The sequence below is a fragment of the Heterodontus francisci genome, chromosome 5 (assembly GCF_036365525.1).
Source record: "Heterodontus francisci isolate sHetFra1 chromosome 5, sHetFra1.hap1, whole genome shotgun sequence".
Classification (NCBI taxonomy): domain Eukaryota; kingdom Metazoa; phylum Chordata; class Chondrichthyes; order Heterodontiformes; family Heterodontidae; genus Heterodontus; species Heterodontus francisci.
Genome location: NC_090375.1, coordinates 47,418,766 through 47,437,918, shown reverse-complemented (window position 1 = coordinate 47,437,918; position 19,153 = coordinate 47,418,766). Strand labels below are relative to the sequence as shown.

Genomic DNA, 19,153 nt, shown 5'->3' with positions numbered 1-19,153 from the left:
ATTAGATTTAAAAAAAAACTAGGGCTGTGAATTAAACTAGGCCTGGGAAACTATAAAGTACTGTAAATTCATTAATAAGATTACAATCAGGGTAAGCATAACAGTAAGGGAATTAATAACAGCATTAGCACAGAGCAGATCTAGAGGCATTAATTAAAATCAATAGTTTAAACGAGGTATTATTTGGATTCCAAAAGAGTGAATTGAGATTTTTTTTTAGATCATGGATGGGCAGCTGAAACCGATTGCTTGCAATTCCTGCGCCACGTGGGACCTTCAGGACAATTCATGAGTCTCGGGGGACCACGTGTGTAGGAAGTGTCTCCAGCTGTATGAACTCAAGCTCAGGATTTCCGAGCTTAAGGAGCAGCTGGAGACACTGCAGAGCATCAGGGAGGCTGAGAGTTTCCTGGATTGGATGTTCCAAGAGGTGGTTACCCCACAGGCAGTGAGAGTTCAGGGTAGTAAATGGATTTAAAAAGTGCACCAGAAGCTTGGAGGCCAGAACGAGGGGGGGAGAGAGAGACAGAGACAGAGACAGAGAGAGAGCAGCAGGAGAAGAGCAGAGATTTTAAAAGCACGCAAAAGTTCAGAGGCCAGAGCTAGAGAGAGAGAGAGTGCGAGCGGCGGGAGCACAGCGGAGATTTAAAAAGCACGCCAAAAGCTGAGAGACTGGAAAGGAAGAGAGAGAGAAAAAGAGAGCGGCAGGAGCAGAGCGGAGATTTAAAAAGTGCAGAAAAAGCTCAGAAGCCGGAGAGAGAAAGAGCTGCGGGATCAGAGCAGTGATTTAAAAAGCACACCAAAAGCTCAGAGGCTGGAGAGAGAGAGCAAGCGAGTGGCAGGAACAGAGTGGAGATTTAAAAAGCGTGCCAAAAGCTCAGAGGCTGCAAAGAAAGAGAAAGTGAGCAGAGGAAGCAGAGCAGAGCGGAGATTTAAAAAGTGCGCCAAAAGCTCAGAGGCCAAAAGAGAGAGAGAGAGAGACAGCGCACGCGGCAGGAGAAGAGTGGAGATTTAAAAAGCGCGGCAAACGCTCAGAGCCCAGAATGAGAGTGAGAATCGGGTGTTAATAGTAGATAATAAGGAAATGGCGGATGAAATGAACAAATATTTTGCTTCTGTTTTCACCGTACAACATACAGCTCTTGGGCCAGGATCCGGCCCGCCAAACGTTTCCATCTGGCCTGCGACCATTCCTCATCCTTGCCAGGTCTCCTTGAGTGGAGATAGGAAATTTCCCTTTGCCTTCCTGCAGACCGGCCTTTTTAAAAACATGGCACTGTCAGTTTCACAGATAACTGCTGCTGAAGCAGTGACGCGCTTCCCAACATTGGACAGATTCGGGGTTTTCCAACTTTTTTTTTTGTAAAAGCCCACCGGAAAACCCCAAATCTGTCCAATGTTGAGAAGTGCATTCCTGCTTCAGCAGCTGTCATCTGTGAAACTTAATGCAATGTTTTTAATCAAACTGATAAACCACAAAGCTGCTGTGCTGAGCGCTCCTGCTCAGTGCAACTGTCAGAGAGAGGGAGAGAAAGGAGGGGGAAGACAGAAGAGAAAAGAGAGAGAGAGTGGGGGGGGGGGGGGGGAGAAGAGAGAGAGAGTGAGTGCAGAGGGGGCAGAGAGAGAGGGGAATCAGAGAGAGAGGGGGAACATAGGAAAAGACAGAGACAGAGAGAGATCTCTTCCTTCCATCTCCTGATTTACAGCTATTACTGGAAGGTTTTTTGTGTCCGCTTTCGCAGGGTTGTCCAACCTTTTTGGGTGGAGGGCCGCATTACAAATTTTGCTTGGCCCAGGGGGCCGTTAAGCAAATTTTGGAAAGATAAAGGCAATAAATATTTATCCTGAAAGATGGACATCTATCCAGAGTACTCTGCATCACTACAGCAAGTGTGTGGGCACAGATTGACTACTTATGCAAGCAAAAACAACGCCGGGTATGCCACTAAATCAGTTTCAATATAATGACGAGAAAGTAAGTCAATAAATTAGTTTTCGCATTCAAAGCATCTTCAGAAAAATGCACATTTGTTGTTGTTTTATTAGCAAGATAAATATTTACTGCCTTTATCGTTCCAAAATTTGCTCATCAGCCCCCTGGGCCAAGCAAAACTCATAATGCAGCCCTCCACCCAAAAAGACTGGACATCCCTGCAAAAGAGGATACAGAAAACCTTCCAGTAATAGCTGTAAATCAGGAGGTGGAAGGAAGAGAGGAACTTAGTGAAACTGCGATCACCAAGGAAGCAGTACTGACCAAACTGATGGAGCTGCAGGCCGACAAGTACCCAGGTCCTGGTGGGCTTCATCCTATGGTCTTAAAAGAGGTGGCTAATGAAGTAGTAGATGCATTAGTGTTAACTTTTCAAAATTCGCTAGATTCTGGAAAGGTTCCATCAGACTGGAAAGTAGCAAATATAACCCCTCTATTCAAGAAGGGGGGTGGGGGGTGGGTGGAGGCAGAAAACTGGTAACTATAGGCCAGTTAGCTGGACGTCTGTCGTGGGGAAGGTGTTAGAATCGATCATTAAGGAGACTGTAACTGGACACTTAGAAAAACTCAAGGTCATCGGGAATAGTCAGCATGGCTGAAGGGAAATCATGTTAAACCAATTTATTGGAGTTCTTTGAAGTAGTGGATAAAGGGGAGCCCATTGATGTACTGTACTTGGATTTTCAGAAGGCATTTGACAAGGTGCCACATAAAAGGTTACTGCACAAAGTCGGAGTTCATGGTGTAGGGGATAAATTAGCATGGCTGGCTGGCAGAAAACTGAGAGCATGCACAAATGGGTCCTCTTCTGATTGGCAGGATGTGATGTGCGGAGTTCCGCAGGGTTCTGTGCTGGGGCCTCAACGTTTTGCAATTTGTATCAATGACTTAGATGAGGGGAGTGATGGCATGGTAGCTAAATTTGCAGATGACACAAAGATAGGTAGGAAAGTAGGTTGTGAAGAGGATATAGCATCTTGCAGACCCATATCAATAGGTTGAGTAAGTGGGCAAAAATCTGGCAGATCGAGTATAATGTTGGAAAATGTGAAGTTGTTCAATTTGGCAGGAAGAATAAAAAAGCAGAGTATTACTTAAACGGAGAACAACAACAGAATTCCGAGGTGCAGAGGGATCTAGGTGCTCTAGTGCATGAGCCATAAAAAGTTAATATGCAGGTACAGCAAGTAATAAAGAAGGCTAATGGAATGCTATCCTTTATTACGAGAGGAATTGAAAATAAAAGTAAGGATGTTATGCTTTCGTTATACAGGGCACTGATGAGACCACATCTCGAATACTGTGTGCAGTTCTGGTCTCCTAATTTAAGGAAGGATGTAAATGTGTTGGAGGCGGTTCAGAGGAGGTTTACTAGATTGATACCTGGTATGAGCGGGTTGTCTTATGAGGAAATGTTGGACAAGCTGGGCTTGTTTTCACTGGAGTTTAGAAGAGTGAGGGGAGACTTGATTGAAGTATATAGGATCCTGAACGGTCTAGACAAGGTGGACGTGGAAAGGATGTTTCCTTCTGTGGGTGAGTCCAGAACTAGGGGGTACTTTTAAAATAAGGGTTGCCCTTTTAGGACAGCGATGAGGAGAAATTTTTTTTCTCAGAGGGTTGTGCGACTTTGGAACTCTGCCTCAGGAGGTGGTGGAGGCGGGGTCATTGAATATTTTTAAGGCGGAGGTAGATAGATTCTTGTTAGACAAGGGAATCATATCAATCAGGGGTAGATGGGAGTGTGGAATTCGAGACACAAACAGATTAGCCATGATCTTATTGAATGGCGGAGCAGGTTCGAGGGGCCAAATGGCCTACTTCTGCTCCTAATTCATATGTTCATGGTGGCTTGAGGCATGGTGCAGGAGGGAAGGCTTCAGATACTTGGGATATTGGGACCAGTTCTGGGGCAGGAGGCACCTATTCAAAAGGAACGGGTTGCACCTCAACAAGACTGTCACCATTGGGCGGCACAGTGGCGCAGTGGTTAGCACCGCAGCCTCACAGCTCCAGGGACCCGGGTTCGATTCTGGGTACTGCCTGTGTGGAGTTTGCAGGTTCTCCCTGTGTCTGCGTGGGTTTTCTCCGGGTGCTCCGGTTTCCTCCCACAAGCCAAAAAAGACTTGCAGGTTGGTAGGTAAATTGGCCATTATAAATTGTCACTAGTATAGGTAGGTGGTAGGGAAATACAGGGACAGGTGGGGATGTTTGGTAGGAATATGGGATTAGTGTAGGATTAGTATAAATGGGTGGTTGATGGTCGGCACAGACTCGGTGCGCCGAAGGGCCTGTTTCAGTGCTGTATCTCTAATCTAAAAAATCTAATCTAACCATTGTCTTTGCCAGAAGGCTCATTAGTGTCGTTGGGGAGGGTTTAAACTAAATTGCCAGGAGGATGGGCACCAGCTAATAGAAGTAAAAAAGAGGAATAAGGTGCATAAAGGAATGAGAGTGTTGTCCAGTACTAGAGAAGGAGGTAGTACCATATTAGATAGAAGCAGACTAAGAAGGACTACGTGCAATACAAAGATAAGTTTACAATGCATGTATGTAAATGTACAAAGTGTGGTGAATAAGGTTGGTGGGCTACAATTACAAATAGCCATGTGGGAATATGATGCAGTGGCATAAAGGAAATGTGGCTTAAAAAGGGTGAGGACTGGGCACTTAATATTCAAGGATACAAAGGGTCCAAAAAAGAAAGGGAAGGAGAAAGGTAAATGGGGTGGCAGTACTGATTAGGGAAGACATTGCAGTGTTGGAAAGGCAAGATATCGTTGTAGGGGCAAAGACGGAATCTATTTGGTTAACGTTGAGGAGCAAAAAGGGTATGATCACGCTACTGGGGGTATTTTATAGGCCTCCAAATAGTGAGAGAGATAGAGAAGCAAATCTGCAGAGAAATCTAGAGATGTGCACAAACTATAGAGTGGTGATACTGGCGGACTTTAATTACCCAAATATTAACTGGGATACTGTTAGAATAAAGGGTAAGGAGGGGTACAGGAGAACTTCCTTGACCAATATGATCTCGGCCCAACTACGAAGGAGGCATTCTGGAAGTAGTGCTAGGGAATGAGGTGGGCTAAGTGGGTAAGATGATAATCACATCATAATGGAGAAGAGCAAGGAACAATCTAAAGTAGAACTTCTAAATTGGAAGAAGGTTAATGTCAATGGGATGAGAGGTGATCTAGCCAGGGTAAAATGGAACCAAAGATTGACAGGTAAATCGGTAACAGAACAATGGCTGATCTTTAAGGAAGAGATGTTTCAGGTACAGACTAAGTGCATTCCAACCAGGGCGAAAGGCAAGCGAAGCAATGCCAGGGCTTCTTGGATGATGAGGGAGATGATGAAACAAAAAAAGAGGGTGCATGATGATGCATGCCAAGTGAATTCTTCAAGCGAGAACCAGGTCAAATACTCTAAGTTGAGAGGGCAAGTAAAGAGGAAAATAAGGCTGGCAAAGGGAGAATATGAGAATAGAATGGCAGTTAACATAAAAGGAACCCCAAAATCTTCCACCAGCATGTAAATAGTAAGCGGGCAGTAGGAGGTGGGGTGGGGCCTATTTGGGACAAAGAGGGTAATGTATGCTTAGAACAAAGAACAGTACAGCACAGGAACAGGCCATTCGACCCTCCAGGCCTGCGGCAATCTTGATGCCTGCTGAAACTAACACCTTCTGCACTTCCGGAGCCCATATCCCTCTATTCCCTTCCTATTCATATATTTGTCAAGATGTCTCTTAAACGTCGCTATCGTATCTGCTTCCACCACCTCCCCTGGCAGAAAGTTCCAGGCACTCAGCACCCTCTGTGTAAAAAGTTTGCCTCGCACATCCCCTCTAAACTTTGCCCCTCGCACCTTAAACCTATGTCCCCTAGTAACTGACTCTTCCACCATGGGAAAAAGCTTCTGACTATCCACTCTGTCCATGCCGCTCATAACTTTGTAAACCTCTATCATGTCGCCCCTCCACCTCCGTCGTTCCAGTGAAAATAATCTGAGTTTTTCCAACCTCTCCTCATAGTTAATGCCCTCCAGACCAGGCAACATCCTGGTAAACCTCCTCTGTACCCTCTCCAAAGCCTCCACATCCTTCTGGTAGTGTGGCGACCAGAATTGCACGCAATATTCCAAGTGTGGCCTAACTAAGGTTCTGTACAGCTGCAACATGACTTGCCAATTTTTAAACTCTATGCGCCGACCGATGAAGGCAAGCATGCCGTATGCCTTCTTGACTACCTGATCCACCTGCGTTGCCACTTTCAGTGACCTGTGGACCTGTACGCCCAGATCTCTCTGCCTGTCAATATTCCTAAGGGTTCTGCCATTTACTGTATACCTCCCACCTGCATTAGACCTTCCAAAATGCATTACCTCACATTTGTCCGGATTAAACTCCATCTGCCATTTCTCCACCCAAGTCTCCAACCGATCTATATCCTGCTGTATCCTCTGACAATCCTCATCATTATCCGCAACTCCACCAACCTTTGTGTCGTCCGCAAACTTACTAATCAGACCAGGTAAATTTTACTCCAAATCATTTATATATACTACAAACAGCAAAGGTCCCAGCACTGATCCCTGCGGAACACCACTAGTCACATCCCTCCATTCAGAAAAACACCCATCCACTGTTACCCTCTGTCTTCTGTGACTGAGCCAGTTCTGTATCCATCTTGTCAGCTCACCTCTGATCCCATGTGACTTCACCTGTTGCACCAGTCTGCCATGCAGGATCTTGTCAAAGGCTTTACTAAAGTCCATATAGACAACATCCACTGCCCTTCCCTCATCAATCATCTTCGTCACTTCCTCAAAAAATTCAATCAAATTAGTAAGACACGACCTCCCCTTCACAAAACCATGCTGTCTCTCGCTAATAAGTTCGTTTGTTTCCAAATGGGAGTAAATCCTGTCCCGAAGAATCCTCTCTAATAGTTTCCCTACCACTGACGTAAGGCTCACCGGCCTATAATTTCCTGGATTATCCTTACCACCCTTCTTAAACAAAGGAACAACATTGGCTATTCTCCAGTCCTCTGGGACCTCACCTGTAGCCAATGAGGATGCAAAGATTTCTGTCAAGGCCCCAGCAATTTCTTCCCTTGCCTCCCTCAGTATTCTGGGGTAGATCCCATCAGGCCCTGGGGACTTATCTACCTTAATGCTTTGCAAGACACCCAACACCTCCTCCTTTTTGATAATGAGATGACTGAGACTATCTGCACTCCCTTCCCTTGGCTCATCATCCACCAAGTCCTTCTCCTTGGTGAATACTGATGCAAAGTACTCATTTAGCACCTCGCCCATTTCCTCTGGCTCCACACATAGATTCCCATCTCTGTCCTTGAGTGGGCCAACACTTTCCCTGTTTGCCAATGACTTTTCATGACCCCTTTTAGCCCTCCTAACTCCTTGCTTAAGTTCCTTCCTACTGTCTTTATATTCCTCAAGTGCTTCATCTATTCCTAGCCTTCCAGCCCTTACAAATGCTTCCTTTATCTTTTTGACTAGGCTCACAATATCCCATGTTATCCAAGCTTCCCGAAACTTGCCAAACTTGTCTTTCTTCCTCACAGGAACATGCTGGTCCTGGAGTCTAATCAGCTGACGTTTGAAAGACTCCCACATGTCAGATGTTGATTTACCCTCAAACAGCCGCCCCCAATCTAAATTCTTCAGTTCCTGCCTAATATTGTTATAATTAGCCTTCCCCCAATTTAGCACCTTCACCCGAGGACTACTCTTATCCTTATCCACAACTACCTTAAAACTTATGGAATTATGGTCACTGCTCCCGAAATGCTTCCCCACTGAAACTTCGACCACCTGGCCGGGCTCATTCCCCAATACCAGGTCCAGAATGGCCCCATCCCTAGTTGGACTATCTACATACTGTTTCAAGAAGCCCTCCTGGATGCTCCTCACAAATTCTGCCCCATCCAAGCCCCTAGCACTAAATGAGTCCCAGTCAATATTGGGGAAGTTAAAATCACCCACCACTACAACCCTGTTACCTTTACATCTTTCCAAAATCTGTCTACATATCTGCTCCTCTACCTCCCGTTGGCTGTTGGGAGGCCTGTAGTAAACACCCAACATCGTGACTGCACCCTTCCTATTCCTGAGCTCCACCCATATTGCCTCGCTGCATGACCTCTCTGAGGTGTCCTCCCGCAGTACAACTGTGATATTCTCCTTAACCAGTAATGCAACTGCCCCACCCCTTTTACATCCCCCTCTATCCCGCCTGAAGCTTCTAAAGCCTGGAACATTTAGCTGCCAATCCTGCCCTTCCCTCAACCAAGTCTCTGTAATAGCAACAACATCATATTTCCAAGTACTAATCCAAGCTCTAAGTTCATCTGCCTTACCTGTTATACTTCTCGCATTGAAACAAATGCACTTCAGACCACCAGTCCCGCTGTGCTCAGCAACATCTCCCTGCCTGCTCTTCCTCTTAGTCCTACTGGCCTTATTTACTATGTCCTCCTCACTACTTCACTAGCTGTCCTACTGTTCTGGTTCCCACCCCCCTGCCACACTAGTTTAAACCCTCCCAAGTGACGCTAGCAAACCTTGCAGCCAGGATATTAGTGCCCTTCCAATTTAGATGCAACCCATCCTTCTTGTACAGGTCCCATCTGTCCCTGAAGAGAGCCCAATGGTCCAGATATCTGAAACCCTCCCTTCTACACCAGCTGCTCAGCCACGTGTTTAGCTGCACTATCTTCCTATTTCTAGCCTCACTGGCACGTGGCACAGGGAGTAATCCAGAGATTACAACCCTAGAGGTCCTGTTTTTTAACTTACTACCTAACTCCCTAAACTCCCCCTGCAGGACCTCATCACTCTTCCTGCCTATGTCATTGGTACCAGAAGTGCTGGGAAAAGCTAGAATACTTAATGAGTACTTTGTAAAGGTGTTTACTAAGAGGATGCTGACAAAATGTCAGTAGAAACGGAGATGGTAGAAGTAATGGATGGGATGAAAATTGATAGGCAGGATGTACTGGAAAGGTTGGCTCTCCTTAGAGTGAATAAGTTGCCAGGTCAGGATGGCTTGCATCCCAGGTTGCTCAAGGAAATGGGACTGGAGATAGCGAAAGGACTTGCCATAATCATCCAATCTTCCCTAGTAACAGGGGAGGTGTCAGAGGATTGTAGAGTGGCAAATGTGACGCCCTTATTCAAGAAAGGGTGCAAGGACATTCCTAGTAACTACAGGCCGGTCAGTTTATCATCAGTAGTGGATAAGGTTTCAGAAACAATAATCAGGGAAAAAGATCAACAGGCAGTTGGAGAGGTTTGAGCTAATTAAGGAGAGCCAGCACTGATTTGTAAAAGGCAGATCGTGCTTGACTAATCTAATTGAATTTTTTGATGAAGTCACAGAGAGGGTTGATGAAAGGAAAAGTACTGGATGTTGTCTATATAGATTTTAAGAGAGCATTTATCAAAGTACCACATAAAAGGCTGGTTAACAAAACTGTGGCTTATGGAATAGGAGGGTCAGTGTCAGCTTGGATAAAAAATTGACTTAAGGACAGCAAACAGCAAGATGTGGTAATTTGTTGTTTTTCAATCTGGAGGATGGTAGACAGTAGTGTTCAAGGTCCAGTGCTAGGACCACTGCTTTTTTGATATATATAAAAATGACTTGGATATTGGAATACAAAATTTGCTGATGATACCAAACTTGGAGGTGTGGCAGACAGTGAGAATGATTCCAATTGTCTGCAACAGGACATAGATTGGCTAACAGAATGGGTGACAAGTGACAGATGGAATTTAATACAGACAAATGTAAGGCTCTTGCAGTTTGGCAGAAGGGATAGGGAGAGGCAATATTGACTAAATGACACAGTTCTAAAGTGTGCACATGGTCAGAGGGAATCTAAGGGTATAGATCTTTGAAGGTGGCAGGGCATATTGAGAGTGCAGTTAACCAAGCTGTTGGAGAAATTTTTCTGAGCTTTGCTAATTATTACTTAACTTTGTAGAAGCAGAAAAGCAGGACACAGCTTGTTGCTAATCTAACCACAATCAACTGTCATAAAATGTAGACAGAGCAGCTAACCACAATCAGACATTACGGCCAGATATGGTGTCTGGAGTGGGCATTGAATTAAGGAACTAGCTTGTTATTGTTGAAACTGATGTTTTGCTGACCTCGGACTCTGCATGGTGCACAGTCACGTAGGCGGTGCTGTGTTCATCTTGTGGGCGTTTATCGAATTGTGAAATTGTTAGCTCTGCCTCTGTTATACTATATAAATCCACGGCGATCTGTAGCTCTTGGGAGTAGCACAGGACCGCCTTTAGATAAGGTGTGCTCCCCTATGATATCATGCAATAAAGTGTTTGATTCTCAACGTCTGAGTCCGGAGAATTTGTTCAACAATTGGGCAGAATCTAGATTTTCTCCAACACAAGCATATGGGAACTTGGGCTTCATAAATACAACAACAAGAAATGCTGGATTCACTCAGCAGGTCTGGCAGCATCTGTGGAAAGAGAAGCAGAGTTAACGTTTCGGGTCAGTGACCCTTCTTCGGAACTGACAAATATTAGAAAAGTCACAGATGATAAACAAGTGAGGTGGGGGTTGGGCAAGAGATAACAAAGGAGAAGGTGCAGATTGGACCAGGCCACATAGCTGACCAAAAGGTCACGGAGCAAAGGCAAACAATATGTTAATGGTGTGTTGAAAGACAAAGCATTAGTACAGATTAGGTGTGAATATACTGAATATTGAACATCAGCAAGTGCAAACCTGAAGAAAAACAACCTGAAAAAAACAGTGGGTAAGCAAACTGAACAAACTAAGATGAAATGAAATAAATGCAAAAATTCGCTGCTCACAGTGTGGTCTCCTCTACATTGGGGAGACCAAGCGCAGACTGGGTGACCGCTTTGCGGAACATCTCCGCTCCGTCCGCAAGCAGGACCCTGAGCTTCCGGTTGCTTGCCATTTCAACACTCCCCCCTGCTCTCATGCTCACATCTCTGTCCTGGGATTGCTGCAGTGTTCCAGTGAACATCAACGCAAGCTCGAGGAACAGCATCTCATCTACCGATTAGGCACACTACAGCCTGCCGGACTGAACATTGAGTTCAATAATTTCAGAGCATGACAGCCCCCCACTTTACTTTCATTTTTAGTCATTTTTAGTTATTTTTTCTTCCTTTTTTTTTGCATTCCTTTTTACATTTTTTACAATCTTTTTTTGCATTTATTTCATTTCATCTTAGTTTGTTCAGTTTGCTTACCCACTGTTTTTTTCAGGTTGTTTTTCTTCAGGTTTGCACTTGCTGATGTTCAATATTCAGTATATTCACACCTAATCTGTACTAATGCTTTGTCTTTCAACACACCATTAACATATTGTTTGCCTTTGCTCCGTGACCTTTTGGTCAGCTATGTGGCCTGGTCCAATCTGCACCTTCTCCTTTGTTATCTCTTGCCCAACCCCCACCTCACTTGTTTATAATCTGTGACTTTTCTAATATTTGTCAGTTCCGAAGAAGGGTCACTGACCCGAAACGTTAACTCTGCTTCTCTTTCCACAGATGCTGCCAGACCTGCTGAGTGAATCCAGCATTTCTTGTTTTTGTTTCAGATTTCCAGCATCCGCAGTATTTTGCTTTTACTTCATAAATACAAGATTTGAGTATAAAAGCAGGAAGGTTATGCTGAACTTTATAAAGCCCTGGTTAGGCCCAAACTAGAGGATTATGTCCAGTTCTGGTCACCACAATTTAGGAAGGACGTGAGGGTCCTTTCGAGGGTGCAGAGAAGATTTACCAGAATAGTTCCAGGGATGAGGGATTTTAGCTACATGGTTAGGTTGGAGAAGCTGGGGTTGTTCTCCTTAGAGCAAAGGAGATTGAGGTGAAACTTGGTAGAGGTGTATAAGATTATGATAGGTTTAGATAAGGTAGACAAATAAAATCAGTTTCCATTAGCTGATGGTACAGGATTGGGGGACACAGATTTAAAGGTTTTTATTAAGAGATGCAGGGGGAATGTGAGGAAGAACCTTTTACGCAGTGAGTGGTAATGATCTGGATCTCGCTGCCTACAAGAGTGGTGGAAGCGGAGACAATGAATGATTTCAAAAGGAAATTGGATGGGCATTTGAGGGAAATAAACAGGGATAGAGCAGGGAATGGGACTGATTGGATTGCTCTACAGGGAGCCAGCATGGCCCCAATGGGCTGAATGGCCTCCTCCTGTCCCATAATGACTCATTCAAGATTGAATGTCAGAGGATCAGTCAAACAATGCAGAGGCAGTGGAGGGATTGAGACAAATGGTGGAGTGATATATCTGGTATGTATTGATTGTATATAAATTGTGTTTAATTTTATGCAGGTGGAGGGCATTAATTGAGGTTCCACTTGAGCAGACATAAAGAGACACTGAAACTAGAGGTAGTTGAGTTAGGAGGTGTGTGTTTGCAATGTTTCACTGTGCAAACAAATGTCGAACTAAGTGAAGATTGGTTTCAGTAATACGTTTCATTAACTAGCTTTCTAGAATATAACATGTATAGCCACCTCCTCCTGTCCCAATTACTATCAATAGTTTGCATTTGCATGGTACTCTACATGTTCACTTAACATTCGGCGAACAAAACTGTGAATACTGAACAGAAGGGGAAAAGAGTTCTCATGAAAGGTCACAGACCTGAAATGTTAGCTGGAATTTTATGCCACCCCAAAGAGCAGGACGGTGGCGGAGGGGTGTAAAATGGAGCAGGAGGCTCCGGGAGACCTTCCCAACCCACTCCCACCACCACTTTACACAGGGCAGCGAAGTAAAATGGCCCGCCTGTCCGCCCCAGGCCAATCAAGGCCCTTAAGTGGGGATTTTACCTGTGGCTGGTCGGGCAGCCGAGGACCGAGAGAAGCCACCTGACAAAACCAAGCGGCTCTCGACCAGCCCGGGGTGGGGGGCCCCATGATCAGGCACCATGTGCCCGATGGAGGGTCACCCCCGCTACCCCAACCACCCCCCTTCCCCTGACTGATTACCCCCGGCGAAGCAACCAAAACCTACCTTTGCGCCAGGCTCCCCAACATCTTTTCTTGATGCTGGGCTGTAGTCCTAGCAGTGGCCACCGCTCCCGGTGGCACTGCTGGGACTAAGAGCTGCTGGCCGGCTGATAGCCCTATTAGGTGGGACTTCCTACCTCAAGCGGGTGGAAGCCCCGCCTCACACCAGTTGAAGCCCGGCGACTCGCAAAATGGATCCCCAGGCGAGGCGGAAGCGGGTTTGCCACTGACTTTAGAGTCAGTGGCCGGCTCCTGTCCGCCTAGGGTAAAATCTCAGCCGTTAACTCTGTTTCTCTCTCTACAGATACTGCCAGACTTGCTGATTATTTCCAGGAATTTCTGTTTTTATAACAAAATGTAACATCCTAGTCAGCTGAACCATACCTTTATACAGCACCTCGCATCAGAGAGAACTGATAAGATATCACAGAAAATGTTTCAGATAATAAATTACATTTGTAATGTAAATGGGGCTGCTGCTTTTCCAGCATGACAAGATGCCATCATCAGCAATGAGATGAATGTTTTCAAAGGTATTGGTCGAGAAAGGAATATTGGTCAGGATACCAGGAGAACTCCCTGTTGTTTACAAATTGGTATATGATTTAATATCCATGCATATCTCATCTAAAGGCCAGTATATCCTCCAATACAGCATTTCTTCAGTACTGCACTGGTATATCATAATGCAGTCCACAACCATCTAACTCAGAGGCTGGAAGACTACAAACTGATCCCAGGTCAAGGATCACAGCAATAGATTATGAAGAGAAAATATGGGGTAGAATTTCATCTTGCTGTTATACATCAACCTGACACTCAGTTCCATTGACTTCGCCCACTTTGTGCTACCAAGGCAAGTCACTGTCAAATTTCTAGCTCAATGTTGTAGAATGCTATGAGATGGATAAATACAGAGACAAGAAAATAGAAAATGCAAATGGAGACCCTGAGAAATGGAAAATGACCGGAATGGCCAGAAGGACCGAACAGGAACTGAAAAATTCTTGGATGCTAGCAGAGCGAGGTTTTAATAGGAGAAATGTGAGAATAAATTGGCACAGTGGAACTTTATTTTCACCATAAAAAGCAATTCAGTAATCTTTGTTACTGTAAGTTGCATGCATATTTCAAAACAAAGCTCTTGATACCTTGTTGCGTCACACTCTCCTGAGCAAGGACACCAGTCCCAGCATTGACATATTCATCATTGGGATGTTTCTTGTGGTAATGTCTCTTCAGTGATCCAGCCATGTTACAGGAATAGTGGCACAGCGCACATCGGAAAGGCTGAAGTGAATAAGGAGAACATTACCAGCAACAACAACCATATCAGTAATAGCAGCAACATATGCACCAACAACAGGGACAGCAGCAGCATCTACAACAACAAAGACAGCAGCAACATCGATACCAAAAACAGGGTAGTACCAACATCTACACAACAACAGGATAATAGCAACATCTATGCCAACAGCAGGGATAGTAGTTGCAACCAGAAAAAAAAACGAAAACTGCATTAGGAATCCCAAAAGTTGCAACAATCAGACAGCAATCACAACACAAGCACAACAAACCGCAACCCTCATGGTAATAGCTATAAAAGGAATTTTATGAGGCCACCTTCAGCAAAGCTAAATGTACTAGTACCCATAACAGAAATAGCCACCCACCAATGTCCAATCGAGACAATCAAATCACCAAGAAATATGATGGTAAAAGCCATCAGACTAGGAACCAGTGCACTAACTAAGCAATACTGCAATTTGTACCAGTCCAATGGTGGCAGAATCAGCAAGTGGAATAAGCTAAATGACCTGGTTCATCAAATTTGTGTTCTCTGTGGCCTGATGCAACATACTTCAGGTAAACTGCATCTATCCAAGGGACGGAGGAAAATCAGGCCCCTCATCTTCAAACTCACTTGCGCGCTCTCTCTCTCTCTCTCCCTCTCCCTCCCTCACAACTCTATTTTACTGATACTAGTGCTCTTCTGGACTTGGTTCCTTTTATATTCCAAATATGGCATGCTACATGCTTTCATTCCTCCCAGAATCCTCACTGCTTGACATCAAGAGGTAAAAATTTATCTGGGCCCAGAAGTGATGTTGCGCAGGTGGGGTGGCCCCAAGAGGGAGGCATGAGGTTGACTCAAAATTGGGTCTTAGGTCTCATTTCTATAAGTTTGGTGAACTGCCTACATGTGTTGCTTCTCCATAGGCCAACTCACCCATCTCGCAAAACAAATTTTGGGTTGCTTGCTTCATCGGCAATGGCCCACATGTAAGTGGCCCCCAAAATTGGGCCTTGTTGTGCTCAATTTAAGCCTGTAACAAGGTACACTTTCTATCCCCAAATGCTTCCTGTTCTAATTCATTTTTTTCTAGTAGAACCAAACCATGAAAGTCCTTACAGTCTTCAGTCTCTTCTTTTTCCTATAATGTTATTTTAACTGAGGTTTGGCATTACCTATTATTTCATGATTTATCATATTTTATCTCTTCTTTTCGACCTTAGGTGTGTCCTGCATTATGAGACTTGATCCCTGGGAGTCGGGGGGCTGTTGAATTTTATTCCCCTGTGGTGGGTTTGGAGGCGGGAAGAGCATAAAGTCAGGTGGGATGGCGGCGGGGTGCCCACCACTAAACTTCGCTAAAGTTCAGTCCGCGACGGGAAGGCCTGTGAACAGTCTTCCCGCCTCGCCGCCAATTGAGCCCTTAACTGGACAATTAATCCCCAATTAAGGGCCCCTTCCTGCTGCAGCTGCAATTAGCCGTGTGGCAGGCAATGACCCGGTCATTGCACGGGAAACCTGCTTCTCGGCTCCAGGGGTGTGTTGGGTGAGGGTCCCCTCATTAAAAGGCACTTACTGCCTGAACAAGGGACCCAGCATCGGGAAGGAGGGGGCCTGCTGAGGGCCACCCCCCATGCTGTCGGTCCCCTCCTCCCCCAGCCCGCGAAACCCCCTTCCACCCCGATCTACCTGAGGCCTGGTTCCAGCGACACTTCAGCCTCCGGTAGATGCAGCAGCAGCCACTGCCTCTGCAGTGGCCCTGTAGCTGCTGGCCTCTGATTGGCCGACAGCTCTCCAAGAGCAGAACTTCCGGCGATGAGGTACTTGATCCCGTGGAAGGCCCACCGCTGTCCACTTAATTGCCTGATTGATGGAATTCTCGCCGCATTTAGTGCCAAAGAGGCGACGCGGGGATCTTGCTGTCCATTTCTCTGGATGTCGAGACCCCCATCGCCATGATAAAATTCCCCCCGGTTTCTGTCAACCGTAACAGCAATCACAACATCGTAGGTAACAGCAACAAGTGTCACCTTACTGACAGTACTGTGCTATCTTCGCAGGAAGTATGCTTCACACCCTAATGTTACTTCCCTTTAGTTGAGGGCCATAACCCAATGTCTTGCTTCAGGGCTACTGTCAGGAATGATATTGTACCGAGAAGCAATGGGACATGGGTTTATGCCATAGTGAGCTCCTGATTTCAATCATGTTACTGTTAGCAATCCCCATAAGACAAAGCACACTACAGGACCATCTAGGGCTCTTCAACTTGCTTCATGGAAACTGTAAAGTATTCCTTTTCAGTAGGAGCAGCACTCAATCCCAGTTCAGTCAACACTTCATACCTGGTGAGATTGCCCAACCCTCAATGGTGATATAACATGCAGCCTTGTTCACAATATTCTTAACAATCACCAATAAAACTGGCCATTAACCACTGGACGTAATGATTCTAAATCCTGACTGATAACTTTGACTCGGGTCCCTTCACTGGAAGTACTGCCAAACCATCAATGTTCATACAGTAGATGTCTCATAAGATTTTATTCTAGGCAAACAATTCTTGCCTTGAAGGCAGCATGCTGCTCCATATGCCGAAGAAGGTTTGGCTTTTGTGCGGCGGTGTAGTCACACACTGTACATTTAAATTGTTTACCTGCAGGACAAGAAAACAACTCGAGTGAGGAAGGAAATATCAATAACTTATGTAGTGAAAATGCCACTCAGAAAATTGCTTGTAATTGATGCTTGTCTTCTCATGAATGAAAATTTTTTTAAAAGTATTAAAATGAACACAAAACCAAGTAACGTGAATGTTTAAAAAGCTTTGCAGCTCTGGCAATGTGAGTCAAGCAGATAACATTTGTTAACTTAAGCAAATTGTTACGTTATCTGAGGCACAGGGTGCAACTCCAGATTGTAACGTGAACTGAGTGCAGCATGAGCAGAGTGGAAAGCTATGAATTTGGTGAGAGTAGGATTCTCTAGAAAATAGTGGGTGAGTAGGCCAAATTGAAATTTAGTTTAACATTTAGAATTTAACTTCAAAATTTAAAAACTGTTAAGGAATCAACTGTAGGTGATTACCCCCAATTCAGGCAATTACTGTGAGCTGGACAAATGATCCAATCCAACAGGCACAACAAACTTGCTGCCCGTGAGGATAAGGATAAAGACTGTTGGAAGGACAGCAAGAATGATAACCATGACACCTTGGAGCAGGAGACTGTCCAAAGGGATGAAATGGGGAAGTGTAATATTGTGGTTGTATGGGATTCATTAATAAGGGGGACAGATAGAATCCTTTTGTAAGCAGAATTGAGAGTCCCACATGGTATGTTGCCTACATGTTGCCAGGGTGAGGGACATCTTGAACCAGCTTTAAAGGATACTGGAGAGGGAGGGGGATGATCCAATCATTGTGGTCCATGTTGGGACCAACAACATAGGAAAGAGCAAATTAGGAGTCCTGTTCAGAGAATAGCAGGAGCAAAGAGCTAAATTAAAAAAGGATCGCAATAACAACTTATACTGATATAGCACCTCTCACAGAACTGTTTTTTTCCTCCTCTATTTAAAACGTTTCCAAACAGAGTCTTAAAGGCACACTGTTTTCAAACAGAGTCTTAAAGACTGAGCACAGTGTCCCAGCTGCCACACCTGTTTCCTAGGCCACAGCAGGAGAGAGAGGTCATATGGTGTACTGTAACTTTTAACTGTGGATAAAGACTGGCTTCAACCGGTCTGAACTAAAGTTCAATGAAGCGTGCTCTGAAGGAAGAAGCTGTCTATTTATCTTAGCAGAAAAACTACGTTGAATTACAGGCTGTATTATTGCCTAAGGAGAGAATAAAAAACCTTGGAAAAAAAGAACATTTGTCTTCAAGACGGACTCTCTGTCGTTTATTTGTGTTCGCTGGAATTCTCAGTAAAGTTTCTACTGAAAAACGACCAATTTCAGAATCCAAATAGACCTGTGGCTATATTCCTTGTTAAAAGAACTGTGTGACGCCTGCTGCAAACAAAGTGCTTCGAATGCCTATCTATTAAAAGACTATTTCATCAAATTCGTTTGGATACTTCGAGTGGCATCTGATTGTTCTAATCTGGGACACCCCACCAACCAGGAACATAACTCACCAGGACTTACAACCCAGCTACTTATTTTATTTCTAAGAAATACTATTTTTAAAACAGGTTAACCATTGATTTTTGAATGTATGTGAGTGTGCATTAGGGTTAAGAAAAAATAAGTTATAAAGTCTTTGGACATAAATTTATATTAATAGTATTTAAGATTTAGTTTATTAATAGTTAATTTACTGTTGTTTAAAGATAACTGGTTTGGTCTGTTTTATTCTCAGGGTTATTAATTATTATTTTGCTAATTTCCGTAGGTGGGAAAACTTTAATAATATGCTGCGACCTGTGGAGTGTTGGGACTGAATTGACAGTGCACTGCTCCCGCCTCGGTCGTAACACACTTTTAACATAATTAAACGTCTCAAGGTGCTTCACAGAAACATTATAAAACAAAATATAACACTCAACTATACAAGGAGATATTAGGCCAGATGACCAAAAGTTTGGATAAAGAGGTATGTTTTAAAGGAGTGGCTTAAAAGAGGAAAGCAAGGTAGCAAGGCGGAGAGGTGCAGGGAGGTTAGGGCCTAAGCACCTGAAGGTACTGCCACCAATGGTGGACCGATTAAAACTGGGGATGCTCAAGAGGCCAGAAGTAGAGGAGCACAAATATCTCGCAGGGTTGTGGGGCTTGGAGGAGATTA

General features: G+C 44.5%; 1 protein-coding gene across 8 annotated transcripts in view; it reads right to left on the bottom strand.

Moving 5' to 3' along the window:
* LOC137369819 (zinc finger protein ZFAT-like) overlaps positions 1 to 19,153 on the bottom strand; it is a 359,810-nt gene that overhangs the window by 66,752 nt on the left and 273,905 nt on the right. For all 8 annotated transcript variants that reach the window (XM_068031379.1, XM_068031381.1, XM_068031380.1 and 5 more), the window contains 2 exons: positions 16,934 to 17,022; positions 14,224 to 14,362 (listed from right to left, as the gene is read on the bottom strand). In XM_068031379.1, coding sequence (XP_067887480.1) covers positions 14,224 to 14,362; positions 16,934 to 17,022 — 228 coding nt within the window. The remainder of the gene's footprint in view (positions 1 to 14,223; positions 14,363 to 16,933; positions 17,023 to 19,153) is intronic.